General features: G+C 41.0%; 1 protein-coding gene across 1 annotated transcript in view; it reads right to left on the bottom strand.

The window, feature by feature from the left end:
- Nucleotides 1–1,866: 1,866 nt before the first annotated feature.
- The window catches only part of PPP1R1C (protein phosphatase 1 regulatory inhibitor subunit 1C), a 46,543-nt gene continuing 23,997 nt past the window's right edge, over nt 1,867–24,412 (bottom strand). Inside the window, 2 exon segments of the mRNA XM_068685923.1 lie at nt 1,867–2,320; nt 22,663–22,723. Of these exon segments, the coding sequence (XP_068542024.1) occupies nt 2,232–2,320; nt 22,663–22,723 (150 nt within the window). The 3' untranslated portion in view covers nt 1,867–2,231.

The following is a 24,412-nucleotide window of genomic DNA, read 5'->3' as shown; positions in this document are numbered from 1 at the left end:
TTGTTTTTTTTTCTGGGTTCTGCTGTTTTACTCTTTCTTTATAGCCTGACTTATTGTATGCCTCACAAGTAGAAGATCAGACATTGTTTGATTATCGTTTTGAGTTTAAAATGTTGTACTGTTGTATAGAAAAATGTGCATCCTGTCTGTGTCCTTTAGATGAGGTTCCACCGGCAAATTGTGTCATGGTGGATCCATACTTAAATCTGAGTGACAAGTCTTGTTCCTTTTCCAAAAATGATAAGTTGGTTCCTGCAGTCAGACATGCTGCGTGCATAACCCCGGGTCAGGAAAGAGAGAAAGCAACAGGCTTTTAAGATGATAAAGCACAGCTGGAATAATTAGAGATGGGGGAGGTGATAAGACCTGGAGTTAGAGATGCATCCAAATTCTGGCGTGACTATCTGAGGCTCTTATCAGACCACAATGCTTCCTCCAGATTGGGGCTGTAAAACAGACTTGTTGTCCTCTCGTTTCTGCAGTAACAGCCCTGCAACACACTCAGATCTGTTTCAAACTAAATCTGCTGTTATTTATAAAGTATAATCTTCCTCCATTCCAACAGTGATCCTGAAATTGACTCTTTGTGGTGAATTCTGTACATACTTATCAGGTGTTTTGTGTTGCCTCTGAAATGTTGAGGTCCCAAAGTGCCTTGTGTTGGTATTGACTGTTCATATTTAGGCATGTTTTATTCCTTTGGCCCGTAAGTCCTAGATACTGCTTATTTGAAGCCTATGGGTACTAATAACCAAGAAAGTCATTTAATTCAAAAGCACTTTATTAGCTAGCAACACAATGCATCCATGCTGATTGGCATTTTACTACTGGGAGTACAGCCAGAGATTAACGAAGAGCCTGGTGCTCAGCAAAGGCAAAGCTGCAGCAAGGCTGGGACAAGAGCTCAGCTCTTCTCGATACTGCTCCAGTCTTAACTTTGGTCTGTTCAAATGTTTTATGAAGGGTCATTTCCCTCCTTCCTTGTTTGTGGCACAAAAAGCCCTCAGTCCTGCAGCCACTCCTGCACAACTGGAAAGACCTTTTAGTCCGGCCTGCGATCCCGTACTGAACTGCAGTCACAGGAACTGTTTGCAATGTTTCTGCAGAAGATGGAGACAAAGAGGACAGATACAGGGGCATAGATGGAGGGCAAAAAAATGGCTCCCAAATACAAAGAAACACTTGTTAACAGACCCTGTTCTCAGCATGTCTTCATGGAAGAGCTCAGATTGCAAGTGAAATCATCAGGCAAGACAGAGACAGAAAGCTCTGTGTTTTTTCTTTTTTTTCTTTTTTTTTTTTTTTTTTCTATCTCAGCTCTTTAAGAAAGGCTGAAAGCAGTGGAATGTTAAACCAAGGGTAAGACTCTGTAGCAAACTTAGTTAATACAAAAGCACAGTTAACTTGTTTAAAAAACAGCTATTGATAAAAAGGAAATGATCTGTCAAGTGTGCCTTGAAGAAACATGGCTTTTCTTTTTCCACTTTATTTCATTTTATGTTTTCTCTTGAGCTCAGTTGGAGCCGTAGAGTTTGCATGGTCTGTGATGAAAATGCTGGTGTGAACCACAAACCCAAACTACCGGGCCTCAGACACACGCTCACACGCTACATCGCTGCAGCTTGCTGTGCTGCCATTATAGCTGTGACAACATGGCACTCAGACTGCCATTGCAGTCATAGTGACAGACTTCATTGGTCTGGAGAGGCGACTCCACTTTTTTTTTTTCTTTTTTTTTTTTTTTTTTTCTGCCTATGTTACTGCAGCTAACTATGATGTTACTGGCAAAAGCTGTCTAACTGAAGGGGTCATTCTATACGAACATTTCTCTGCAGGGTAGACAAACCCACTGTACAACACACAGTCTTGTCTAAATGAATGTATTATTTATTTTGTAGCTTTTAAATGGGTTTTATTTACAACAAGTCTTAGAACACAGCTCACACGCAGAAGTTAAGCTCTGGCAATACTGCCATCAGATCACTACCACGTTTGCAAATGACATTTCTACGTCATAGAAAATGAAAGAAGAGTGACTTTAAAACAACCGTTTTATCTCCAGGTATAAGGCTCACAAAACGAATTTGCAAGTGGCTGTAAAGCCCAGTCAAGGCGTGCTCCCCAGCGCACCCTGCTCTGCGGGAACACAAGCGGTGGAGAACTGTGGGACGCACACGGGGTGTCGCAGCTCCGTCATCATGGTACCCGGCCCCCAGGCACCCTTGTACGGGTTAGTGGTCCCATTCCTCTTCTCTTTCACTGATTCCCTCTTCCTCTTCTGGAAATGCTGAATCACTCTGACTCTTCAGATGCTTTATCCCTGAAAATATAAAAGTCGTAGTTAAAAGTTGTGGTAGCTCACGTTGGACATTTGTTTTCCTGAAGGAAGAAACAAAGAAATAAATAAACTAATAGAAATATTTTTAGTGCTTGTACTGATCCCCTTTTCCTGCAAACATCAAAATTCAAACAGTACTGTAATGTATTTCCAACAGAAATATTCTCTTCCTTGAATATAAGATCTTTGGAAATTTATCATGCTTTGTTGGAAAGACCACTAACAGACACCTTGTAGAACAGAACAGTATTTGCTTCTTTTCTTTTCATTGTGATCCTTGAAGAGATTACTATTGCCAATCTCAAGTGACTTTTGAATTTTAAAGGCTCACAGAATAGGTGTGGGAATTATTCTACCAGAATTTCAGTCTGAGCCTTTCCCTGAGATTGATCTGCTGAAAGTCCTTGCTCACAGAGACCCAGGGCCTCATGGCCACAGCTTCCTATATGCAGCAGAATTCTCTGACGTGCTTCCCCACGATCTATAGACAAGAACTGTCCTGATGCAAAGTGAGCACCAAACCTGACAAAGATTCTCTGGAGCTGATGTGGTGACAAAATTGAATCATTTCTCACACCAAGAATGGAGAGCAGGACATAAATGAACATTATCCATTGATTCTCACACAGCAGGAGTTTGAAAACTTCCAGAAGTAAAAATATATATATATATTTTTTTCATAATTCCTATCTCCATTTCATTCTCAGGTAGCTAGAGGTTTAGATGAAATTTTGTGATGTTGAAATGGGTGTTCTGAGAGGAGATGTCCTGGCCAGGCACTGTGGCCTGGCCCGGCCTGCTCGCTGCGGCCTGCTTGCTGTGGCCTTCCCATGGCGCAGCCTAGCCAGCACACAGCAGGCAGCAGGAACTGTATTTTTTTTTTTTTTTTTTAGACTGGATATCAGGAAAAGATTCTTCACTGAGACGGTGGTGGGGAACTGGCACAGGTTCCCCAGGGAAGTGGTCACAGCACAGAGCCTGATGGAGTTCAAGAAGTGTGTGTAAAACTCTCTCCATTGCAGACTGGCAGTGTTCTTTGCACTGGCTAGCACATGTAGAAAACCTTGTAATGCCGTAATTCACAAGCCACAAAACGTTGCAGTGGAGGCTGCCAGAATCAATTGACCCTGAAGTGAAATACGACAGCTACACAGTGCAGGAAGTTAGCATGAAGTGACACACAGGAAGTGAAACTCCTATGAGTATCATGGGAACATATGCAGTGGGTGGATTCATATGAACATGTGAACTGAAGAAGATGGTGGCATTTCTGGAAACTTGTACTTTGTGCACAAAGTACTAGACTTCAACAGTACCAAAATAGTCAACAGTAATAAAAATATTTAGTTAAGTGGTAGCAATCATACGTTTAGATTAAAAATCACGTGCAGTCATACAACGCTGCAGTGAAGCACAGTGGCTGCCAAGGCCGGTCAGAAGGCCCTGGCGCTGCCCTCGCCCAGGAGCACACTGCGGCACTCACCCCCACGGCCTGCTCGGTGGACAGATTTTGGGAGGAGAGGCCTCTGCAGGGGCTCTCAGGTGTCACACCAGCAAGGTTATTTAAGCTGTGTGACCTGCTGTTTGCCAACACGGGGAAAATGATAGACAAGTAACAATGTGGTGCTCTATCCACAGATATTTTCTTGACCTCTGAATTCCACACAGGAATGGATGAAAGGGGTATCTCAGTATATTTGGAGGTTTGGGTTTGAAAAAAGTTGTGAAGTCCCTGCTGCTGGTTGTTTTTTTGTTGGCATTCTCAAAAAAATGTAAACAACAAATACACAAAATTACTCTCTGGACTAGTTCCCTAGTTTTTGACTGAAACAGTTGTAGTGGGAACAAAACTTTTAGTCAGAGATTCATGATTTCATCAAAACATAAGTCTGATTAAGTTTTTTGGAGCTGTTGCTGTCAAAACACGAAAACAGTTTTTGTTTCACTGCAGATCATTCATAAGTCTGCTCATCATTTCTGGTTGTCAGAACCAAAAGCTTCCCTTACGCATCAGTTCCTTGTTGAGAAGTTGCATCCTAGCCACTTTAGTTAGGTGCAGATGGATAATCTAATAACCCCACTGTCCCAGCAATTCTAGAGGCAGATTTAGAAAAAAAAAAAAAAAAAAAAAAAGTGCATTCTTACGGCATCCAGGACAGAACCCAGATTACCTCTTAAAAGGTAAGAAAAATTGGTGGTTTATGTCCAAAGGTCATGGCCCCAGCCACGTAATAGGCTGGACGTTCCTGCACGTCACTACTTACATCTACATCACTCCAAAATATGGGATACTTTTTCACAAATTCATCACTCTGAAAATTTTCAACTTCAGTTATTCCAGTTTAATCAAGTTACAAGTAGCTGGAAACAGCTACTTATCTTATAGAAGGTCTTCTAGAAGGGCAGTGTGGCTTGCTCCATATCCGTATCCAGCAGGAGCCCGTCTTGCTCCATGCTGGGCCCTTGTTTCTCTGGGTTCCTCTTTCTAGGTTACACAGACAGCACTTGGTTCCCTGGGAAACAGTTGTTCAGTTGTTGAAATGGATCTTCTGAGAGAAGATGTCCTGGCTGGGCGCTGCAGCCTGGCCCAGCCTGCACCCTGTGCCCTCCATGGCCCTTATTCCAGGCAGTGGGTAACCCTGAGCCTGTGGGCAGTCTGCCCAACCGAAGCGTTGCCTCCTGGCTCCGTCTGGTGGTCTCTTGCTGCCCTGTCCCCAGCCTGGGTGCTCTGCCCTGCTCTCCCATGTTGTTTGGCGGTGCTTCACAGGATCTGAGCCATCCTGCTGGCTGGTCCCCAGCCCTGCTCTGGTTGGGGCTCTGCTCTCCACCTGGGAGGTCTGAGAGCAAAACCCTTCCATTACCAAGGCTGCTCACCGCTTGTGGGGCTTTACCTTCTCACTGCACGCTCACCATGACTTTGCACCCACAGGTTGCTCAAAATCACTCTATTCTGCCTTAAGGTGAAGCCTGGCTTTTGATTTTTTTTCCCCTACCCCCTCCACCCCCACTCTTTTATGCTTCTGAAGCTAGCATGACAAGAATTGTTTTTCCTCAAAGGGTTCATATTTCACTGCAGGTAATTTAATCCAATTAATGCTGATGAAGAAACCCTTAATGCCAAGGCATATTCAGCAGATGCACACTAATACACTTTGAACTGGTAATTCTTTTTAGATGAAGTCACTGCCTCAAAGCATATTTGTAGATTGCTTATAAATTATGAGTGCAAATGGTACAACTTCCTGGCATCTTTGCAGTCACATAATAACATCTATGCTGTTTAATCAACAGCTTGATTTTTGCTTCTATCCATCTGACCAAAGCACCAGATTAGAAGGCTAAGCAGTGTCACGAGATATGAAATAACCAAGTGTTTCTGAATTAAATATCTAAAAAAAAAAAAAAAATAAGGTAGTTCCCTATCTCAAGTAATTAAGTCTGTTCCCTATCCTATTTAACACTCCTTCCTTCACCCTGCTTCACTGCCCAAGGAACAGTGTTGACATTTACCAAACTTCAGATTGAAGTCTGCTTGGCAGTTTGAATTCCCTGAAGTTTGAAGGGTTATTTAGTTTTATGATTTGGAACTGATCCTTTTCCTATCAAAAATAGATTTCCAGATTTTCAAAAAGCAGTGATAGATGAAGCTGAGCTGCAGACAAAGCAGACATTTTCAGAGTTTCAGAACTTAAATCGCCTTGAAATTATCGAGCAAACAAACATGGCCAAGGAGGATCATAGCCAAGTAAAAATGTCTATTTTATGCCAGTCCTAAATGAAATATGTTCTCGTTCCCCCAGAAAGCATAAGAATATCAAAACATAAATCATGTATCCAAGCCACTAAATTGGAAAAATAAATGTTCTTTTATGTAACATTGTGTTTTGAATTTATCAATAAGTCAAAAATGTTTTTACATCTCTAAAACTCCTTTGTCATCTTTTTTGTTTTCAACTGAAACAGAGTTTTGAATTATATATATAATATATACCATATATTATTAATATATCATTATTAATATATTAATATATGTTATGTTAATATACTATATATTATAATATTATATATTATATATAATAGATATATTATAGATATAAACATTGCATATTACATATTATACAGATATTACGTAATATACATATAATATATATATATTATATAATATATTGTATATATTATATATTTATGTATATAATATATCTAATCTAATCTAATCTATTCTAATATATATAATATATATATAAAATGTATAATATATAATTTTTATATATATATGTAAAAGAATAACAGAAAAACACGTCTGTGTCTTATTCAGGGAAATTGTAAGCTGGATGCAGTGGGAGGCAGACATGAAGAGCCCAGGAGAGCTAGCTGGTCTTCAGGGGCAGCCTCCTCCAAGCACAGACATGGTCTGTACTGATAAGGAAAACAAGCAGCAGTACCAGAAGACCACCTTGGCTAAGCAGGGACCCCAACAGTGAGCTCCAAGGCCAAACAGATGATATATACAGCAGAGTATATTGTAGATGCAAGTGAAGACTAGCTAAAAATGAGGAACATATGGAACATGGTGAAAAAATGCAGGCCTGTACTACAGGGATGGTGTTAGGAAAGCTAATGGTCAGCTTGAGTTGGAACTAGCAAAGGATATCATGGGCCAAACTCTAAAATACTTTACTGTGAAATCAACTTGAAGGACTATGGAAGGTATGTGTACTTGCAGGCTGTGGTTAAGCAAGGTTTCATGGTAATGTAAAAAATGAATCACTTGATCCTTGATAACCAACATGTAAAGATCTGCCCTTACTCGGTGAGCAGTGAGACAGCCTGAACACAGACAGGTCATCTGGCATTACACAGAGCTTGGTCCCGATCCTCCAGATGTCAATGGGACTTTTCCTTCCTGTTTTCAAAGAAAGAGAAAACAGCTTTTGTGCTTGATCTTCCTCTTTTTTTTTTTTTTTTTTTTTTTTCTACCATAACATCGATAATATAGATTTCTTTGAAAAATACTGATAGCTAAATGAAAACAAATGATCTGAAGTGTTGGCAAATCTGATAGGTTTATGTAGGTCACACCTGGAGTAGATTAGATCATCAGTGTATCCAGCAGGTCAGCATGGCCTCATAAATACTTGTGAACGACCTTTCTGACACAGAGCAACAAGGATTGCCTAATTTTCTAAGCACCTAATGGTTGTTAGTAACTCTTCTCTTAGCTCCAGATATACAAAATGTAGTCCTCATGGTGAGCTTTTTAAAAGAATGTAGTCCTCATAGTGAGCTTTTTAAAAGACGAAATTGGGGGTTATGCTGCTTTCTTCCTAGTCAAAAGACCCAGTGTTATACTATCACAATAACAACTGTATGAGAGCAGCAAATTCTTGTTGCAAAGATCTGGCTGCTTTCCATTTTATTCTCTCACACAGCACTTTCCAGCTTTCACTCCCAGAAGCTCCTTGAAGCAGCTCTGGCTCCATAACACCAGCGTGGAGGAGCTGCTTCAGCACAGAAATGCTTTTGTTAATTCTCCGTGGGCTGGCCGGAACATTCACCGGAGACAGAGGTCAGCTTAGCTGTGACCAGGGGACAGCACCTCTCACTTACGGTAGCCAACAGAGTAAACAGAAAGGCTTTTGTTGCTCCAGGCAACTTCTGCTGGTATGCAAACATATCCTTTTGCTGGTTTCCTTTCTAAGCCTTCGTCTGCAGAAGTAAGCCAGTATTAAGGGTCCAAATGAAAAGCAGAAGCCCCTGCCACCAGCTATGTGAATGTTTCAGCTTGTAACAACCTCAGCCCATCCTTAATTTACCATTTGGAAAGCCAGAAAACATTTCTCAGCTGATTCTGTGGAGGATGGCTCTAGGTCAAATACCTCAACGACAGCTTGAGGTGAAAAACGTGGCTAGATGGCTTCCACATGTGTGACGAAGTCCTGCAAGGCTCTTCTGCAGGGCTCTGCTGCTCTGGCCCGGGTGAGCTGCAGGAGCCTGCAGCTGGGAGCGTCACGTTTCTTCAGCTGACATTTTTTCATCCATTTTTTTCATCATTCGGAGAGAAGCTTAGAGCTGCGTGCTTAAATTCAACATCATGGCGGGGACAGATGAGGCAGTATTCCTCTTCTGAAGGGCCTGCAGCCGAGGTGCCTTGTAGGCCTCACAGTGCCTCCAGTGCAGCAGAGGGCCTGCTGCCTGGCTCCAAACTTTGAGCAGTGAGAACAAAGTGTAGTGCTTTTACCTATGTCCTGCTCACAGCAGCTTGCAGTGGTATAAAGAAAAAGTGGTATGAAGATGTGGTATAAACTCCATTTAGTAGAGCAGGGAAATGATCTTAAACAGCAAAACAACCTCTCACTGGTGGTGCACTGGTACCACCAATAACATTAAGAACCACCATTTCTTTAGTGGAAACAAATATTTGTCTCAGCTTATGTTGTTCATGGGTCTCTGGAAGCCAAGGATTATTTATTTATTTATTTAATCATAGGGACATTTATAGATGTAAACTTGAACGATGTGAATAAGATTCTCATCCTGATCAGCTCTGTTTGTACCTCCTTGGCAGACCTTGGCACAGTAATGCAGCCCCGGTGTACACCCCATTGGGCAGCTAAAGTTTACACAGAAAATATATCTGCAAAATTTAACAAACATGTAGGAAGATATTATGCCCTAAATGTGCATAGATTTCTGTTAACTATAGCAGGGAAACTTCATATGTTGTGTACAAGGAATGAAGGGACATCAGTACATCTGCAATATTAAGTATGACTGCAGGTTAAGGAGACATGAGACCTGAGACCACATCCAGATTCAGTGCACCAGGTGCTCACCAGCTGTGACTGGCTTCTCATACAAGGACAAGTGGTTAAACTTAGGCCCAGTCACAGGTTAGACACATACAGGATCAGGTTTCTCCAAGAGCTTAATTATAGCCCCTTTTGCTAGAGCATATCATTGGGAATACTCATCCTAAGTTACAGGGGCCAGTGCTATCCTAGTCTCACAAGTTTTGGCCTTGGTACACGGCAAACGTTTTTACTTAATGCAGATTTTTTGGTAACCTTTGGAGTCTTTTGTTTTAAGTGCAAAGACATGTGATGCTCCTCTATAACGATAAACTTTGTAAAAAGTCAAAACATCCTTGTTTTCTCTCTTCCACTGGCACCACATGGATTGTCCCTGTGGGATGTCCAAGGGCACTCCGGATGTAGAATTGCATGCAGATGCACACCAACCTTTGGGTACTGCTGGTGAGTCCTTACACCATCAACAGAGAGAAACTCCCCCAGTCTGATTCTCCACATGGCAGCCTCTAACAAGCCCAGGGTAACTACATGCCTTAGTTAAGCAGAATGGATTCAGGCCAAAGCATTTATAAAAATGACAGCAGCAGACTTCAAAGCTGAATGTTTGCACTTGCTTGGAGCTTTACAATTGTTGTTTGCTTGCAATTAGAAAAAAAAAAAAAAACACTGAAATTTCAAAATTTCCTTTATGAGTAATTTCCTTTATGATATTAGCAGTGCCAAAACATTTAGCTTTGCCTGATTTTTTATAGAAAAATCTAGGCATGCTATAGGAAAATTAATCTTTGATTTGAGATGAAAACACAAGGAAAATTCATTTAAACACTCTGAGATTTGTGCATTCAAAACCTTACTGAAAATGCTTTATGAAGCATTTTGATCTCCACAGCTCCATGAGACATTTCTGAGCAGCTGTATTTCAGTTCTCTTTAGGCATTCTTATCTGACATCTGCGTTAACAGACAGAATTATCCAGCTGCTCTCGTTTTCCTAGACAATTGTACTGTGGTTTTGATTTTTTTTATATTTGGGCTGACATTGGGGATATTTCTGAGGTCAAGAAACCTAAACAAATAAGAAAAGAAAAGAAAAAAGAAGGGAAGGGAAGGGAAGGGAAGGGAAGGGAAGGGAAGGGAAGGGAAGGGAAGGGAAGGGAAGGGAAGGGAAGGGAAGGGAAGGGAAGGGAAGGGAAGGGAAGGGAAGGGAAGGGAAGGGAAGGGAAGGGAAGGGAAGGGAAGGGAAGGGAAGGGAAGGGAAGGGAAGGGAAGGGAAGGGAAGGGAAGGGAAGGGAAGGGAGAAAAGAAAAGAAAAGAAAAGAAAAGAAAAGAAAAGAAAAGAAAAGAAAAGAAAAGAAAAGAAAAGAAAAGAAAAGAAAAGAAAAAAGAGAAGAGAGAAGAGAAGAGAAGAGAAGAGAAGAGAAGAGAAGAGAAGAGAAGAGAAGAGAAGAGAAGAGAAGAGAAGAGAGAAGAGAAGAGAAGAGAAGAGAAGAGAAGAGAAGAGAAGAGAAGAGAAGAGAAGAGAAGAGAAGAGAAGAAAAAAGAAAAGAAAAGAAAAGAAAAGAAAAGAAAAGAAAAGAAAAGAAAAGAAAAGAAAAGAAAAGAAAAGAAAGAAAAGAAAAGAAAAGAAAAGAAAAGAAAAAAGAAAAGAAAAGAAAAGGATTACCACTGTCCTGAGGGGAGAGGATCCCTGGCAGAGACATTGAGGCTGCAGTGCTCAGAAATAGGAGACAGAGCCCAAGACAGAATTGAGCAGCTTCTGCTGCTTCACAGCTTCCTCTGTTTCACCCCAAGCACTGGCAGGAGACCCTAGGCATTCTGCTTGGTTTATCTTTGGGATCTGTATTTCCTATTTTTGTCATTATTTTTGTGAACATTATTTCTTTCCATGGTCTGGGTCAGATAGAGCACAAGATTTGTTAGTGGCAGATCTGAATCTTGCTGAATACTTTGTGCAGCCTGAGATTGTTAGAGCACAGATAGAAAGCTTTGCAGTGAGTTGTGCTTTGTAAAACAACAACAGGAGCAAAATCTCTGCTGGTCAGCCAGAAATCCATCTCTGTACTTTGTTGTCATACTTCCATGGGTTGTGTGGCTTTCACTTTTAATTAATCCAGTCTGTTTGGTTTCTGTCAGAAGTCTATAAGCTTCTCTGTTAATTTGCTGATGAATCCCCCACTGAGTTGTAATTACAGTCTTCATTGTGATCCTTTTTACGATGACAAAGGAGATAGGATTTTGGCATCTGCATAACCTAACATCAGTAATACTGTAAACGCTGGAATGAGCTCCCCTGTTCTTTTAAGTATTTTATAAACACCTTCAACATTATAAAAACATTGTGATGATTAAACAAGTGATTGATAAGTCAGTGTTTACATTGAATTACCCCCATCACAGTTACTTCATGGGTGGTATATGAATAGCAGGCAATTACCATTTTACATTACCACTACAGTAGCTGCAGTTCCTACATCCAAACAGAATCTGCTGGAAAGGATGAACCTGTGCAGTTTTCACCACCTCATTGTCTGTGAGCTGCTGCGATCACCTCAAACAGCTGGGATCCATTTTGGAAGACTGAAGCTGAACAGGGCTTGAACCCTTCCCGTAGCCCTCTGCAGCAGGCATTTCATACTAACCAAAGCAAAGCCTATGCAGCGAGTTACTAACCAAGTCAGTTTAGCTGCCTAGGAGCACCAGAGCTCTTCCAGAAAATCAGAGCCAATCCATTTTCTGGTTTTATTAACAACCCTGGTGCTAGAGAGGTGTTTCTCACATTAAGAGCTAACTTATTTGGGGCTTGCAGCCTGCACTAATTCTAATTTTGGATTCTGAGACATTTTCCCCTAAGACACAGTATTGACCAAGCAAACTGACTTAGAGAGCACTCTTGCAGGAGTATGGAACATACTGACACACAAAAAGATGTCATCCATCAGAACAAAAGGTGAAATTCTGGTACGTGCAGCTGCAGGATGAAGTTTTCATCCTGGTTGTCATTAACATTTTATGAATTACTTATGTTTCAGAAATGGTAAGAAAAACAGCTATTGAGCAGCTGAATAGGTGAGGCTGTAGGGTACCCCCGGTGTTGTCTAATCTAACCAGGGCCAGCTGGAACAGATCACCCGTGACTGCGTCCACTCCTGTTTTGAATATCTTCAGAGAAAGAGACTGCACAAGCTTTCTAGGCAACCTGTTCCACTGTTTGACCACTCTCACAGTGAAAACAAAATTTTCTTAAGTTGAATTACATGCATTTCAGTTTGTGCCCTTTGACTGTTGTCCTCACATAACATACAAGCCCCTCATTTTCCAGCACAGAAATGTCAATGAGGGAACTGTGCTTACTATACATTACTATTTCATAAGACATAACTGCACTTAAACATAAAATTACAACTCTAGTCTGGAAAGGAACTGTGTAGAAGTGGGAGGTGGATAGATATCCCTAATTTTCAATACTGTTCCCAGTGTTCAGATAGGTTTTTTTAAAGAATCCATGCTCCTAACTCATAAATAACTGCTGTCCCCTGTCTTACAGGCTGCAGCTAAAAAACGCACTGGAGAGTGTTGTTTTCTCTCATCATTTCTACCTACTTAAATTCCCGATCCTCACTGCTGCAGCCAGCAGGAAGAGGACAAGGAAGGCACCTCTTGGTCCTCAGTGAGGACTGGGCTGCGCTCACTCACTCTTGCTGGTCAGCTGCCAAGCGGGAAGTGGGGCTTCTGCTCGCCAGCATTCAGGAAAATGAAGTGACCCTTTCCCACACAGCATTGAATCTGAAACAGCTGGTGGAAAACGATTCTCCGAAACGGAGACAGGCAAAACAATCAAGTACCTACAGCTTATGGACAACCAGTGTGCCTTTCTGTTCGGAAATATGCCAAGTCAGCACAACCGAAGTCCTAGTGTAGACCACAGTGGGGGGCTGGAAAAATGTCTCTGTACTGACCTTTGGGGAGAGGAGAAAGAAGATGAAACAGTGAAAGTTTTCTTTTGACACCTTTAGTCATATTCTAAATTTGACACTTTTTCACTTTAACTCACTAAGCCTACTGACAACTGAAAGCTTACCAAATTCTTGTAAATTTGTTTTTTTGGATTGCTGGAAAATTCAAAACAAATATTAAGAAATCAGCTATTCAACACGGAATGCTGTCACCACAAGTGATTTGCATTACCATCGATACAACTGGTCTCACTTTGGAGTTGCCATGGGCAGCAAAAACATCAGGGGCAAAATCTTTAGTGGCTCCTTATTGTGCGAGTGACTTGATCTTGTGAGAAACCTACATCTCCTGGTTTGCCTAATGCATCAAAATACTCCAGAGCCAACATCTAATACAACCAGAATGTAATTACATCCTGGAAGCACACTATCTGGCACTCAAATTAATAGTCAGAGGCTGAAAATGAGTGTTGCTCTCAATTTTTCTTGAAAGTGCAAACAATAATCTAGGTGACAGAATGTCAGTTTACTCATTTTCATTGTGGAAAATACGGACAAAGTACAGAAAAGGTAAACACATCTCTAAAGGCTTAGACACATTCATTTCCAAGTCATAGATTCTGTAAAAATGACTTTTAACACTCGTCTTGCTTTTGATCTTGCCAAGAGAGAGCTTGAAGCAAAGGTCAAGCTCTGAGCACTCCAGGATTTGGGGAAATTTGGTGACCTGCAGGTGAAATGCAGTAACAAGCTCTCAGATTTTAGTTGAAAAATACATATCACAGACAGATTTTAATATGTCATCTCATTCTCTTATAACTTTTCTTGCCAATTTCCCCAAAATTTTAACAGGCTTTTTTTTTTCGAAAACAAAAAAGAACAAAACAAAACAAACAACAACGACGACAATAAAAACAAACAAAACAAAACAAAACCACAGCAATTCATCAGAACTAGTGATAAGAAAATACACCTTCCTGTCATCAGGGGGAGCTTTAATGCCAAAAATCCCAGTGACTTTTTTTAGTAATTCAGCTTTCTCGGGAATTGCAAGGCAGCTGAAGAGAACGCTGAATTTCCATCCTTTCTCCTCGTTCCCGAGAGAAAAGGATAAGTGTGCTGCCCACCTGCGCAGGGGAAGGGCAGCTTGTAGGCACCGTGTTTTCACTGGCCCTGCTCCTCCCCATCCATCTGGTCTCATCCTGCCGCTGTGTCCTGTCCCAGGCTGGGCTGGGTAGGGGTGCTTGGCCTCCCTGTGTCCTCTGCTTGCTCTCTCCAGGCACAGCTACAAGTCTGGTGCCTCCTGTGCCACCTGGAAAGATGCCATCACAGCGAGCAGCCCATGAACCCACACCGTTTGCAGGGTTTGCCAGGCACATGGTCCCCCAGACTTCTTGCTGTGCGCACAACATATACAAAAGGGGGGCACCCTGGGCTGGGAGGATCATGGCAAACATTTTAAGTATATATTTTTTGTAGTGGTCATTCAATCCCACAAGTCTTATTAAATGTGTGCTTAAAAGTAATTACTCTGTAGTTTGCTCAGAGCCTGCTGAGTCTCCTCTGGCTATAAAATAACATTGATTCACAGGTTGAGTGAAAGCTGAAAAACCTGAAAAATCCTGTTTCAGGAAAAATTAGCAGCTAAATCTAATGAGAGCTCTTAAAACAACTTCCTTCTGGCCCAGGCAGCTCACAGGAAAATGAATCCCTTTTCAGATCCATATGCTTGCTGCAGTATTTCCTGTGTTTTTCTGGTCACATTCACACACATAATTCATGTGAGTTTTCAGTCCTAGCTGTGGGCCTAAAAGGATGTGGTTGAAATCTTCAGTCTGCTCATGTTCTTGTCTCCATGCCAAAGCTCTGGTGGAGGGTTTTGGGAACTCTCTGTTCCTGCTAAACTGGGCAATGTCGCATCCCAAGGGGTGAGGAAAGGGAGAAATTACAGAGAGGAGGAGGAGAACCACATGGCCATCTTTAGAAAAAAATTTGATTTTCAATAAATTCAGACTACTAGTCGCCCACTTCAAAAGGAAAAAACATCAAGTCATAAAACTCAGACAACATCCCCACCATAAGGAAACCCATGCAGGTGGTCTCCAAGAATCAGAAGAAAGTCTGTTTTTGTGGGAGGATTGTGCTGTACAAGCCACCACAGATGTGCTTAGCGTATGGTGGTGCCACTCACACTACACAAAGTTCACCGCGTACCTTGGGCTTGCTTGTAGCTTTGCATGCTGTCTTTTGACAGCTTTGCCTTTTCGGGGTTGAGATGTTTGTAAAGGAAATGTGACTAGGTGAAGAGGAGATATCAACAGACATGGAGGGACTGCAGAGGTGTGCAGTTAGATACATTTTTGTATAAGAGTAAATTAAAGAAAAGGTGAGCCCGCATACTATGGAGTTTTTTTTTTTTTTTTTTTTTTTTTTTTTGCAAAAATCCTCCTTAGGGAAGTACCCCTGCGTATACCTGTGCTCCTGTTGACCCACCTCTACCCCCAGCAGGCCCCAGTACAACCTGACCAGCTGCCCCGTGCTCCCCATGCCAGCCCCACTGGCGGTGCCGGAGGAGGGACCTGCTGTCCCCCATGTGGCTGGATGATGGCACAGAGCTGAGGAGGGGCAAGGACTTGACTAACACTCTGGGTACCCTGCCTGCAGCTCCTCTCCGGGAGCTGAGGAGATGTCAAGCACCACAGGAGCCCCAGTGGTTTGCTTGGTCAGCTTTCTCGGGATCAAGCTTGGGATTTTCAGTGCAAAGGGGCAGTTATTTATTCCAGCAGGGCTCATTGGAGTCAGAGTCTGCTGTGGGGCTTGGTTGTTAACCTCCACCCCAGAAATACGGCTACAGTCAGGAAATAAAATGTAATGCCCTTCCAGATGACTGGCTTCACAAGAACCTAACATCTCATATAGAAATATTATCTTTTCTTCAAAAGCTGTTTCAATTCAGAGCACAGCACTGCCAAAATCTTTGGAATTTCACTATAAATATGTCTTATGATATAAAGTAACCAGAATAACTCATTGCCCTTCCTGAGCTTTCTACTTTACATTTGAAAATAAGTACTAAGCCTCCCACATTCTCCTTCTGTAATATTTTATGTTGTTATTGCTTAAAAGGTTGACTTTTTAATGTCTTCTGTTACTGCTTAGAAGCAATTAATAATACTATGATGTTTACACTGCTCTATATTTGGTATAACAATACTCAATAATACTACTTTCAAGCCATAAATGCTGTTTCACAAACATTTGTAAACTAACCCTCCTATCATAAAAGCAAAGTCATTTTTTCTGTCGTAAGAGGGTCTACCCTTAGAAAGAGGCAGGTTTAACATTCATTGCATGAAGATTAGAATGAAATATCAGATATGAGGACTTCATGCTGAACTGAATGAAGTCAGTGGAAATATTCCCCCAGACTTTGGTCTGGGTTGGATCAGGCCCTTAGACCACACGTGGTGATTTGGGGACTGATATTAGTGCTCAGCACAACCTTTTGTTTTTCACACACCAGGTACTGGTGGCAGATGACAAGTTATAGCACAAATGCCCCCTTTTTGGTGTACAGCAGATGTCAAGCTTAATCTCCACTGAACATCTCAGTCTCTCTAAAGGTAACGTGGTATTTACTGCAGCCAGGGCCCGAGCCATTTTGAAGCAGAAGTCGCCAGCTGTGTGAAATGAAACGTACTCAAAGCTGCCAGCAGTAAGAAATTAAACACAGGCTATGGCAGCGTCTGCCAGCTTTTAGGGCAGTAGCAGAACAGTGGTAGCCAGGTGAACTTGAGGTGGCAGCAATTTAATGCACCCCATTCACCAGCTTAGAGATTCACTAATTAATTTATCTCTCTCCTTTTTTTTTTTTTTTTTTTTTTTTAATTGTATATACTGTTACCATACTACAAGTCCCAGAAAGGAGAGAGGGGAGCAGATAGAATGAAGAAAAGAGATAAAGCATTGGAAGATAGCATCCTGAGAGGGAACAGCACAGAAGCATATCCTGTCTCTTTCTTGCAGCAGTATATGTACGGGAATTTCACAAATACAATCTCTGTAACTAGATCTGATACATCAGATGGAACAGAGCCAGGAAATTTGTCCAAGGCCATGCTATATTAAGTGGTGTGGCAGTTTCAAGGTGTTTTCTGACTAAGATATGGGTAAGAATATATATAAAAGAAAAGAAGAACTACTTTTGAAACCAAAGCTGCAGCTTTCTTTTGTGATCTGGTTATGCAAAAGCAAAAAAAAAAAAAAGTAATCGTACAAGACTGCAGAATAAATGTTCTTTTCCCAGTGCTTTGGGAAGTCCTGGCAGTTGTGTGCCTTCTACCTGTGAAGCAAAATGCACACAGCAAAGTGCTGTGTCACATCACATTACAACACATTAACAAACAAGAGGTAATAATAAGGTACAGCTTTGACTTGTTTTGTTACCCAAGAAACAACTATTGAGATGAAACAACTATTGAGATGGATCTTCTACCTAAAAAGAAGGAACTGAAGAATGGGTGCCATCAGGCTAAAGAGCAGATACCGATGCAGGACCACTGCAGCTCTGCTAAGGGATCTGAGAAGTACTTAGCTCCATCCCTGGTGATTGCTTCAGGTACTGGACTATGGCTGCATTGTGGAGCAGTCCCAGATATCTGCCCAGAATTAGTCTCAGTCCCTTAGCCTGCTGGAAAAGCAAAGAGGTCTGGAATATGAATTCAGGACTGAGGGGATAGTTGAAAACCAGCTCCTTCTTTTGTTCTGACTTCATGGCTCATGTGCAGCACAGTCACATTAAAAAAGGGTACGTAATTTCTCATCATTGTAGAGATTGGAAAAATGTAATACCCTGAGCCAAAGTGACTTACCCCCATAAGGAAAGCATAAGAACAGCACCAGCTTAGAATGCTGACAAACCTAGCCCAATGTACAGAAAATAGTGCAAGATGTGTATAAGATTGTGGCTAATATAAATTTCATAAAAAATAAATTGAAGACTTTGTGTGAAGCACAAATCACACAAAGACATTGTATTTTTCTTTTTTGTATAGTATGATATTTCTTTGTTTTGCCCTGATGTATTTAGTTAATGGTAGAACCCCTTTGGAGTTTGCCATATAAGAAAGCAGCCCATAAAATCATATAGGTTTCTGTAGTCACTGCTTAAGACTCACAAACTTCATTCCTCTGCCACTTGAAGTAAATTTAGCCTGAGATTTTTGTTCTGTGATGATTCTCGTGGGCTGTGAACTTGGTGCTTGCCACACTAACAACAATCCTTTATGTCTCCAGACTCTATCCATGTTCCTTGTTAACCTTCAGTCACAAAGTAATGAGATGCATCAGACACTGTGAAGCTGGCCTAAGGGGTTACAAATTTGGATGAGGGCCACATACTGTACTAATTGCTTCTAATAAATTACATATTTCAGGAGGGACATCATGATTTTAATCATTTATTCTGCACGTTGTTTCCTTTGGAGAGAAGAACAAGGCGACACTAAACAAGCCCAGCATCTGAAATTCATGGCAGAGACTAGAAAGAGCTCATTTAATAACAACCATCATTGTAAATACTAGAATTATGCATGTATCAAATCCCTGGATCTGAACACTGTGGGAAGAGCCAGTGAGTCCTGGTTGTTTTAATGAGCCAAGCCAAAATTATGTTGTTGGATGTTCCTTAGATTTATAACAACTCAGACTTAACCCCATTTCAAATGCTGTAGTTAGGATCTAGCTGAAGAAAAAGTCTTTGCTTGTCTGCAAAGAAAAACACATTAAGAGGTGAATTTAAAAGATGAATTCTCCCAAGGAGTAGGGGAAAAACAGAATCAAAGGTACCTTTCACCTTGGTGGGGTAGGACCTTAATTATGATCTGATTGTAATTATGAGCTAATTGTAAAAGTGAACACAGAAAGCAGCAAGAGTTTTCTGTAAAGCCCACTGAAATTAGTAGGATCTTGATGATGAGCCCACCAGCCTCCTGCAGGGTGAAGTCAGATGAGGAAAGGTTTCCTATTTCCCTGACCTCTAGCACACCCACACCAGTGGGCTCACTGTTAATAAAATCCTCAAACCACTCGGGAATGAGCACTTCCTTCTCAAGGGAAGACCTTGATGGTATTTAAATAGCTGCTAGTATTAATAGCAAAGGCTGGTAGATAATGTGGAGACTTGTGAGCTCTGGGGAGCAATGCAGGTTTGGGAACAGCTCAGTCTGTCTTATGTTTGTCTTTGTAAACCTAGTTTCCTGTCACTCCAGTCTGTGTTTCCTTTCAAGTATGAGCTGATATACCAAACAAAATGTGATTATCTAGGCAAAAGGAAAACTGTCTTGGTACAAAGTATGGCTTCGATGGGAAGCTGCAGATGTAGCTCCGAGACTCAAATGTGCTCTTTTAATTTTCAGGTGGTAATGAGATGCCAAGGAAGTACCATTACCAGGGATAAGTGCAGTATGAGCTGCTCCTCTCTACTTTAGAGGGTTTTTATCCCATTTCAAACTTGTCTGGAGAGTGTCTGTGTGGGTATGGGAGGGGAAATCATGAGAATCCAGCACACCTTCCAAGGGCTCCTCTGGCTCCCCAACCAGAATAATGAAGATATCTTTAAGGATGCCATTCATGGATGAATGGATATTTTTGCTAAAACAGCTGGACATCTGCTTTGATACAAAGGAAAAGGCCTAAAGGATTCTTCTTTATTTTGTCATACAGAATGAGAAGCAGATCAGTTAGTAGCAGTAAGAAGCCTTAAGCAACGAGAATTAACTGAAAAATATTGCCCTGTGTAGAACTGGTGACTTCTAATTGAGACACCTTCCCCTGGCTGTTCTTATGGTGTTCTTCATAGGGAGGTACAAGACAACTTCTGCACATGAAGAAGATCTTAAAATGAAAGGAGAAAGTGATGGGGATTCAAGCTTAACACAATGGCACACTGGAAGTTGGGGAAGGAAGAGAGAATCTGAAGTTCGGACCTAAACGCCCAAGAGTAAAGAAAGAATGGAGGGACACAGACAAAACAGAAGTGATGAACTCAGGACAACAGAAAAATTAACTAGATTCTCAAGCATGAGATAAACGTAACACTGATGTGGAACAGTGTAAGCTTAGTAAAATTGAAAGTTTAGCCTATGACATTACAGCTGACATGAAATAGAGAAGCAGTTTTAACCTTCCTAATGTTCAATATTTCATTAGGTATTATTACTATCCTCAGGCAAAAGGTTTTGATATACCTGGAAAATAACATGAGAAGAGGTAAAACATAACATACTGAAAATATTATGAATTCAGTCTTCGGATTCTGACTTTTGCTAACATTACATACAGTGTAAGAGTACAGAACTAACAAACACTGCTGTAGCAGAGTTAGCAAAAGAAATAATTTTGAAAGCAAAATGAAAATTCTCTTTGCCATCCATTAGGCATAGTAATACAATTCTAGCAGGAACTGAGCTGTTATCTGGTTTGCTGTCTGATTTGCTCTCCAGATTACCACCTAAATCAATAGCTCTTACATTGATTTTTCCAGCACGCTGTATTCCAGTAAAAAGAACAATGCTCTGAGATGAGTCAGCTATTTGCTACGTCTGCAGGGACTCTGGTGCAATTTTGTTTAGGAAAATAAAAGCAGAAGCCAAAGTACACACACATATATAGTGATAAGAACCTGCCTGTTGCTTGCACCCTAACCTGACACTGTCTCTGCAGACACATGGGTTTGCCACAGCTCGCTAGAGAAACTACAGGCCTGCCTCAAGACAGATCAAGCCACGGAATGGGTGGAACCAAAGTATTTGGGGGCAATGTCAGACAAATAGGAACACGGTCTTTCAGTTTAGGTGACTGCGATGGCAGAACAGGAAAGTATGCCCAGGTTTAACTAAGAAGCCATATACTTACTATCACACATAAATCACCAGCAGTACTGCGCTTTCATATATTTATTTCATAGATTTTCACATATTTGCATATTCCATATAACAAGTACTATAGTCATGGTACAGTACTGAGAGATATTCATCATCCATAATGTCATTCTTTACTGTATATTGAAGACTACCCTGTGAGTACACCAAGGGAGAAATAGCACACAGGGCAAACGTGCACAAAGCTGAGTGAATAGTGTGAAATCATTTAGCCCACTATTCTGAAAATATTGCTGAATATTGCAAACTACTATAAAACTAGACTTATTTAAATCATTACAGAACTTTTACAAAATTCTGCATTTCATGGAAATGCTTCCACAGCATTGTGTATTTTGGATTGCTATTTTTTTCCTCCTAATCTCTTAGTCTAAACGAAATAACATTCATGTTTTCATAGCAATGAAGAGGAAGGAATAATGAATTTTCTACTCCAAGACTTTTTAAAATAAAAAGGACAGTATTTATGACAGTTTAGTATGTTTAGTACGTTGGAGCAATCCAAGTGGCTTACAAGTAGGGTTACCAACTTCCAGGTGTCCACCCATGTATCTAGCTGTACCGTGCAGTTTAGGGTGTTAATGTGTACAGGAGAGGTGTTTTGTTCTTTGCTTTCTTCTGTGTATGAGATATTTCAGATCAGTTACGAGCTGTCTTTCCTACTAGAAAATCTATTCCCTGTGAATAAGGTTGATGGAGGAGCAAAGTCTGCCAGGCAATTCCCCAAACTTCAACAGTGGTAAAACTGAGGAGGCTGCAGTCCTTGAGAGGAGCTATGAGGACCTATATTACAGAGCACTTCATTTACACATGATTTAGTTTAGGCTCACGGAGCAAAATAACACAGCAGTGAGATCAATAGGTGTTATGGCTACTCATGCAAAGATTCTTCCTTCCATAAATTATTACAATTGACTATAATAGTTATTTCTAATAACCAATAAAAAAACTTCAGCCCATATTGACAGACAGATAGCAAGTCTTGTGCAGCACCTGGGTGATGTTTTCACAGTTGCTGAGTTCTGGAGAACTGAAGCTACAGAATGACAGCCATAGAACTGGCTGTTACAGTGAATTACCTAACGACAGGGTTCACTCTACAGATCAGATATTCTATTGTGCTGAGCTGAAGGAATGGAAACAGATGATATTCATAATATATCCAGAGACACCTGTCAAGACTGGCTTTGGTCTGCAGTCTGGAAATGGTCCTATACTGAAACGTGCTGGTCTGAAAAGCTGATGAATTGCCACAGATCTCACCTACCTGCAAGCATTTGCAGGTCCAACTCTGTTCAGTCATTGGAGAAAAAAGACCTAGATAGAGCTGCCTGATTGCAGCTAATACTCTGCTGCTTTTATGTTCATTCCTGAAAAGCTCATAAGCCCTCTAAACATTTACTGAGATTTCTCATGACAGGTAAGGCTTCATGCTCCCTGTGTTGATTCTGTGTTCAAGGGAGATAAGTTTGAACTTCTCAGTGCATGTGCTGTGCTACTCATGGGCACACGGGGCCACAGCTCATCCCCGGGTGTCCTCTGCACGCAGGAGAGGACAAAGCTGCCACATGTAACGGGGAAAGGAGTGTGCTGCTGGGTGCAGGGACAGTACCTGGACAGTACCTTTGAGGGCAGGCGGGGTGTACACGCTCTGCTTCCTTTGCTTTGGCGAGGCGCTCTGGGACTGGCGATTCAAAAGAGAGAGAGAGACGGTGAGAGACCGAGGTGGAGAGAGCCTTCCATGCGTGGCAACTCAGTCTTGCCACGCAACGTTTCCCTCTTGTTATGTGAAAAATGTAGCAACAAATGCAAATTCTTGTTTCGTATTTGAAATCACTCTGGGTGCTTGCCAGTGTAAGTGGTACACCCTTATGGCCACAGTAGGGTGGGACTGAAACAACTCCTGAGTACATGCAAGCAGTGATGGGCAATTTGTAATATCCTGCAATGCTCTGCATTGCTTCAAGTTTAGAGGGTGCATATATCACTCTGAGAAGTTTCTATGAAAATGATACTCTATAAACCTGATGCCAGTTCCTGGCAACTTTTATAGTTCCCAGGCAAAACAGACCCAATATTACTGAAAACTCATTGTAAAAAAATATTGTTAAGCATAAAATTAAGGTAGCCTGTGCTTTTAACAGTCTATGTAGCTGACTCTCATAAGGTAAATAAATAATTTATATATTAAAATAATGCAAGATTTACTTTAATTAATATGCCAACTAAACACAGTATAAAGAATGATTCTGTGTATAAGTAAGGTTATACTGAAATTCTTAATACATACATTTTTACATAAGTAAATGGAAGATCCTTCTCTCTGCACTTTTACAGTATATTACTCCCTAAATAATAGCATTAACCACTCTGCCTTTAGCTAGGCCTGTTTTAAGTGGTATCTTTAGACACAGTTAAACTTTTTTGACCCCGAAATCGCACCCATGTATGAAAGATGAATTATTCTAAACTAACAGGAAAATTACATACAATATATGTAATTTTAAAAAATTAAATACAGAGTATAATTTTTAAAAATTATATATGGAGTAACAGAAGTGTAATTAGTCCAATGTACAGTTAACAAAAACTGACTGAAATATATTCCAGTGGTAAGGCAGTGCAACTTCTGCAGAATTAAGGCAGTTAAATTGGTGTTTATGTAATATAGAATATCTCTATAAACAAATGACAATAAAACAAAATAATATTTCACATGTGGCTAATTTTTGAAGACATAAGCACCACATTACATTCCCAAGAAAAATATAAAAAAAGCTGTGCCTAAGCAAGCTTTATTTTCTCTCATCAATTTCTCGTAGTGTTTTTGCTCATAATGATGCTGTCTTTTCCCAAATATTTGATCAAAATGTCTCCTACTTTTCCCCTGAGTACTTCTTATATCGTCAGGTACTTTTAATCAGATCTCTCTCTTCAAGGAACATCTGAGACAGGTCTTAAGAAAAACACTTCCACACGAATACAGCCAATCATATTACCTTATCACAATGGATGGAGTGATAACATTTATAAATAAAAGATTGTCTTCTTTTGAAAAAGCAAGCTATTTATAAACACTGTGGGGTAGGTTGTTGATCCTCACCCCAGTGAATCACTGTAAGTCTGTGTTTGAGTCCAAATCTAAAACAATCAATACCTCCTGCTGCTATTTAGAGCTTTGCCAGCTTCTCTGGGCAATCAGGGGAGGAGAAAGTGGTCAAGGAGCTGCAGGAGCTATGCAAGGGGAGATCAGAAAATGAGACTGGAGGAGATGGCTTTCAGCTGTCCTGCAGACAGCACCGATCCTTTGCCTGCCACGGGCTTGGCAAGCTACAGCAAGGGGGGAGTTTGCAGTGGTTTTGCAGCCCCACTG

The sequence above is a fragment of the Anas acuta genome, chromosome 6, assembly GCF_963932015.1.
Source record: "Anas acuta chromosome 6, bAnaAcu1.1, whole genome shotgun sequence".
In the NCBI taxonomy this organism is placed as follows: Eukaryota; Metazoa; Chordata; class Aves; order Anseriformes; family Anatidae; genus Anas; species Anas acuta.
The sequence above is the reverse complement of the archived record's forward strand: the minus strand, read 5'-3'. Positions and strand labels throughout refer to the sequence as shown.